The 6,002-nt window shown below is 35.3% G+C and overlaps 1 protein-coding gene across 1 annotated transcript; it reads right to left on the reverse strand.

The window, feature by feature from the left end:
* Positions 1-333: 333 nt before the first annotated feature.
* On the reverse strand, positions 334-5,075 carry LOC124107104 (glycine--tRNA ligase-like). Its single transcript, XM_046465020.2, has 5 exons — positions 4,929-5,075; positions 3,907-4,009; positions 2,369-2,510; positions 868-956; positions 334-489 (listed from the first exon to the last, which is right to left on the reverse strand). The coding sequence occupies exons 2-5, from the start codon at positions 3,962-3,964 to the stop codon at positions 374-376; spliced, it is 405 nt and encodes a 134-aa protein (XP_046320976.2). The 5' UTR covers positions 3,965-4,009; positions 4,929-5,075; the 3' UTR covers positions 334-373.
* Positions 5,076-6,002: the final 927 nt, after the last annotated feature.

Consider the following 6,002-nt stretch of genomic DNA (forward strand, 5'->3'; position numbering starts at 1 on the left):
TCATCAGGTTCTAGGAATGGCACAGAGTCAGGGACACCAACCTGAAGCAGATCAGGTGGCTGACAAGGGAGTGCTCATGAAGTTATCTGCCCCAAAATCGCAACACCAACACGGAACACTATTCATCACCAGTAACTCTTCTGGTTTTTAGCTTTTAAATCCAAAAACATGTTTTAGAGAAGACACAAACTAAATGTCTACTTACACTGACTTGTCAGTGTTGCTTGAAACAAAGGCTTAAGCCAAAAAGATAAGAAAACAAAAACCTAGATGTTATTAGGGACAGAGTTAAATTCTGCTTCTTCACGACTGTGTCCACGGTTTGCACAATGTAGAATTCAATAGTTATCACATGCGGAAGGAAAGACAGCTTCTAGCCAGGTATTTCTGATAGCATCTCTAAAGTTCTCACCTGGGCCAAGACACTTTCCATCTCTGATTTCTTCTCAGCAGAACACTTTTTATCAGACATCAATTTCTGTAAATGAGCTGTAAGAGAGGTGTTGACATGTGAACTTCAATCAATGGGTAAAAGGGACAATGCATTTTGAGTTTCAATGCTGAATAATTAAAAAACAAATATAAGAATAATGTTCTTAATTTAAATGAATCTTATAGCTGTTTTTATGGGGACAGTCAAGCTATTATCTAGATTCATTTACTAATTAGAAAAACTATTATCTGCATACAATTTTTTAAAACTTGCTCTGTATACTTAAGATCTGTTCCTTTTACTCTTTTTTAAGTTTTTATGCCCCAATAAAAAAATTTGATGGAAAAATTTTTGAGAAAAATAGTTTAACCTAAACCCTTTATCTTGAACACTAGTACTGTTTGACAGAGATAAAAAAAAAAAAAAAACCAGACCTTTTAACAGATGGTCAGCCCGAAAACATTCTCCGTTCTTTACATCTTTCACCATGAAGTCTGCAAATTTGTCTACATGGCCAGAGGTCCTAAAGGAACAAATGCCAAGCCAATTTGTCATTTTCATACAAATTAATACACATAAATAGAATAACAATATAAGACTACCACCCATAAGTGGTAGAGTGTTTATCATATGCAAGACCCTGAGTTTAGTCCCTGTTGACCATTCCCCCCCCCCAAAAAATGTAATGTTATGGAGGGTATATAGCTCAGTGGTAGAGCACTAGTCTAGCATGCACCAGGACCTGGATTCAATTCTCAGCACTGAAAACAAAGGACAATACCCCTACAATACGTTTACCCATACTTGTGTATCTCAAAGTTGGAAGCTCCCATATCAGTGATAGTAATGTATCCAGGAGAAATAGTAATGTATGTCACAGAAACTCTGCCTCAAATCTATTCTCATCCTCTCCCAAATTCTTCCTTCCCTTATGAAAAAAGATATTAACTAGGTCATACTTTTGCACAAACTGCCAGAAAGTCTATATTATGTTTCAAGATCAATTAGTACATAATATGCCATTATTATTAGTGATCTAAGCAAAGGCCAAAACAATTCGAAGTTTTACTAACCAAGAGTTACTTAATGATAGCATAGCATAGAACAATCTTAAGGTAAGTTTTCTGCCACTGAAAACTGTGCTGACACTGGTATTATCACTACCCAGTTCCTATTAGTGGAACAAGTAGTTAAAAGACATACTAGGCAAACATTCCACCACTGAGCTACACTCCCAACAATTATGATCTAAAGATCTATCATCAGGTATTCCTCTTACCATAATTGGCTGAAATTAAAAGAACTTAAAAGATTTTGATAATAAAAAATTACCTCTTTGCCATGTAACATTAAATGAATAGCAATGATACAAAGTGGTAAAAATTTCTCTTTCACAGTAACTGAAATCCTGCCCTTTCAATAATTTTGTTAGGACTGCACTGAAACTTTAATATAAACTATATTTTATTGAAAATGTATACAAACCTTTTCTCAGAACTCCTAAGAAATTACACTAAGGAAATAACCAAGGACAGACATAAAAATCTATCTATCAGTATGTTCAATGCCATGAAAATTCACAAACACCTTACATGCCGACAATATGGCACTAAATTATGGCTCATCCATAAAAACGGAACACTCTGCTGCATTAAAAATACTTCAGACCAGTATTTAGTGACATGAGTAATGTTCACTTACATTATAAGATAAAGCCAATGTGCTGCTAACACTCAAATACATAGGAATGTACAGAAAGAAAAGTGAAAGGATAAACCTAATGATGTTATAATTAACATGGTTACCGGAGCGGTAAGCATATTCTTTGTTTCAGTATTTTACAAATTTTCTACATGAACATGGGTGGTTTTTGTAATGAGAAAGTTACTTAAATATTTATGTTAAAAAACTTCCCCCTTCAAAGTAGAATCTTACTTTAAAACTGGCTCAGGGGTGAGCATGGTGCAGTCAATCTCCAGAATCTGCTCCTCTTGGATAAAGTGTTGTCTCCAGGTCTGGATAATATTGTTTTTCAAAGCACACCCAACTGGACCAAAGTCATACAAACCACTAACACCTGTAAAATACAAGATGTTATTCAGAACAAATAAAAACAAGGAAACATGAGAAACTACTACCTATAAGACTTCACATATACCCCATGAAAAAGTTTTAAAGTCAACAGTTCAAATCTCTCAATACTTAAAGTCTTCCTTCCAGCCAGCTGACAGAAGTAAAATTTAAAAATTTCTTAGTTCATTTACAATTTTTTACATTTATAATTTCAAGTAGGATTAGTTCAAAATTGAAAGCAATAGAATATACAGAAAGCAGACCAAAAAACAGTTTATAGTTTTCTGTCATAGTAATTGTTGCTGGTATCTAAGCCACCAACATGCTTGAACACACATACACTTACATTTTTACACACTTGTATGCTCACACACACTTCCATGGTTGCACATTGGCAAGCACGCACACTTGCATACATGTGTTCATACACATAAATGCTTTCACTCACATGCTTACATGCATACATGTTTACATTCACACATTTGTACTTATACACTTACACCCACACACTTGCAAAACTGCATACTTAAATACACACTAACATGCTTGCACACTTACACTCATACACACTTATTAAACAATTGCATACTTGCACAGACGTGCTTACAACTTACATGCTCTTACATTCACACACATATATAGGCATGTACACAAAGAACACACACATGCTCACACACATTAACACATGCAAAGTTATACACACATTCACACTCACAGGAACACACAACTCACACCCACTCACATGCCCACACGAATACACTTGCACAAATACACTCACATACACCCAGACACACTCACACATACACACGCATACATACACTCATATATATATATACTCACAAAATATACATCCATACCCCTACACACATACACATTTGCCCTCATATACAAAAATATTAACATTCTCACACATAGGCTCGGACACACACAAGTACAAACTCACGCAAACACACTCACACATCTACACTCACACTCATACATAAACACACATTCATTTACACATATCCTCACACACACATACACTCAAACACAGAATAGAATAGAATAGAACAGAATAGAATCCAGTGCCCTTGCATGGAGAAGCACCTTACAGCTAGACAGCACTACCAGATCAAGTACATGGCTCGTAGGTATTTTTACTTCTGTTTGTTCAGAGTTGCCATTTGGTGTAATGACTCTTGTTTATTCTTTCTGTCCTATTTATTCTTGAAGACTATTTTATTCTTGTAGTATATACAGATTGTTGGTACCTACGTATTAAGCATTTGATATATCTACGTATTAGTGCATTTATACACTCTTCTTAAAATGTGGTAGAGACTTGGGAGCAGTAAAGGGCCAACTGGCTAGCTTAGCTTAAAGCCATTAACCACAAAAGTGTTCTTTTATTAATCCCCTACCTCCATAAATAGCAAAAGCTTGATCATAGAAAAACCTTCTCTTCAAGGTATCTTCCATTTTTGACCTGTCAATAATGTCATCTTTGGGTTGTAATGCCAGCTCCTGTAAAAGGAAAAAAAAAAATTAAGTGTGTGATTGTACAAATGAATGGTAATTTGAATCTATAAATCTGAATTTAGTTTACTCCTCTGTAAAATTTAATATGAAATTTATCAAACAGATAACATTTTGATAAGTTAAAAAAAAATGGAAGCCTTATTTCCTCCCACCCTTTTAGTAACAGAAAAGATACCTTTACTTAATTATCTAGGAACATACATGATCATTTTCTTTTTTTAAAGAGAGAGTGAGAGACAGACAGAGAGAGAGAGAGAGAGAATTTTTTTTAATATTTATTTTTTTTTAGTTTTCGGTGGACACAACATCTTTGTTTGTATGTGGTGCTGAGGATCGAACCCGGGCCGCACGCATGCCAGGCAAGCGCGCTACCGCTTGAGCCACATCCCCAGCCCATACATGATCATTTTCAAGATTATAAAACTAAGATTAGATGTAGATAATGACAAGCAATATTAGCAATACCTGACATTTAAGTGGATCTGTAAACTGGAGACTTAAAAACTTAAAACTACTAAGTTTCGCTATGGGAGGTTTACTGTTGAGGTGGGTACAAGATGGATCAAAAACATTATTTTTAGACATAGGAAATTTCATTTAAAAAGAGCACAATGCTTTTCAGGAAATTCAGGAAGCATATTGAGTGTAGGGTCTGGGAGGCAGGTTCAGGTGGGGGGAATCAGGGCTCAGGAGGGCTTTGTAGAAAAGATGATGCTTTTGAGTTACACTTTGAAAGGATAAGGAGTTTGCAAGGTAGTGGAGGAAAAGGCATTCTGGATAAAACAGATAAATCAAGTGACACTTATTCAGAAACTTTTCTAGGTCTCTCCCACCCAAAGAGATTACATAAAGATCAACACTCTTATACCTACTTATGTTCCTATTTTAACACCCCAAGACTCACCTTTGCTTCCAATACCCTCTTACGGGCTTTAAGCTCAGCCACTGCTTTGTCTACATCCACTTGGGGTGCTTTATCTTCTTTCAGCTTTCGCACAAGATCTCCCTAGCCAAAAAACAGAATTTATATTCAGGATTGGTTTCAGGAGTCAAGATATGTTAGAATATTTTTTTCTTTCAATCTTGGCAACGGAACCCAGGGTCTTGCACTTAGTGTTCTTACCACTGAACTTCACCCCTGGAAGGAATGTGTTTTTAAGCATGCTTAAAAAAAAAAAAAAGAAAAAAAGAAAAAAAAAAAACAAACCATGTATAAGAACAATGCAATTAAAGTATTTATTATGAAAGAGGTCATTATGAATAACTGAAGGTCTCTGCCCTCTGTATTTATAATCCTGAAGAATACAGAGACAAATTAACAAAGATGAGCTCACATGGTGGATTTTTATGGGGGAGGGGGTAAAGAAGGTGGCAGTTTTTAAAAAAATCATATAGATCATAAAGAAATGAATCACTGAAATTGAAAACTGACAGAACAGGTCAAATAGTAGATCAGACACAGCTAAAGAGAAGATTAGTGAGCTAGAAGACAGCACTAGAGAAATTACCCAGAACAGTATAAAAAAACAGTTTAAAATACGAGAGGTAAGTAGTCACAGAGAAGAAATAGTCTAAGAATTATCCAGCCAAAATGCAGAATAAAGAAATTATTTAAGAAGTAATATTTGAGAAGACAATAGTTATGAAATTTTCCGTAACTGCTCAAAGACATGAATTCTCAGATTCAAGAAGTACAAGAAATTCAAATACACAAAACAAAAATCCACGTGTAGACAAGCTGTAGTAAAACAGAGTATTTAAGAAGTGTTAAAGACTGAATTTAATCCCAAGCAAGTTGAAAACTTCTTTGAGCTTCCTCAACTATAAAATCAAGATGATAATAATTGCTAATTGGATTGTTATAAGAAGGCAATGAAGCTGGGTGTGGTGACAATGTATATAATCCAGTGGCCTGGGAAGCTGAAGCAGGAGGATCACAAACTCAAAGCCAGCCTCAGAAAGTTGGTGAGGCCCCAAG

This window comes from Marmota monax, unplaced genomic scaffold (genome assembly GCF_021218885.2).
Source record: "Marmota monax isolate L192 unplaced genomic scaffold, Marmota_monax_Labrador192_F-V1.1 WCK01_AAM20220418_F8-fsc02339, whole genome shotgun sequence".
NCBI classification, from domain to species: Eukaryota; Metazoa; Chordata; class Mammalia; order Rodentia; family Sciuridae; genus Marmota; species Marmota monax.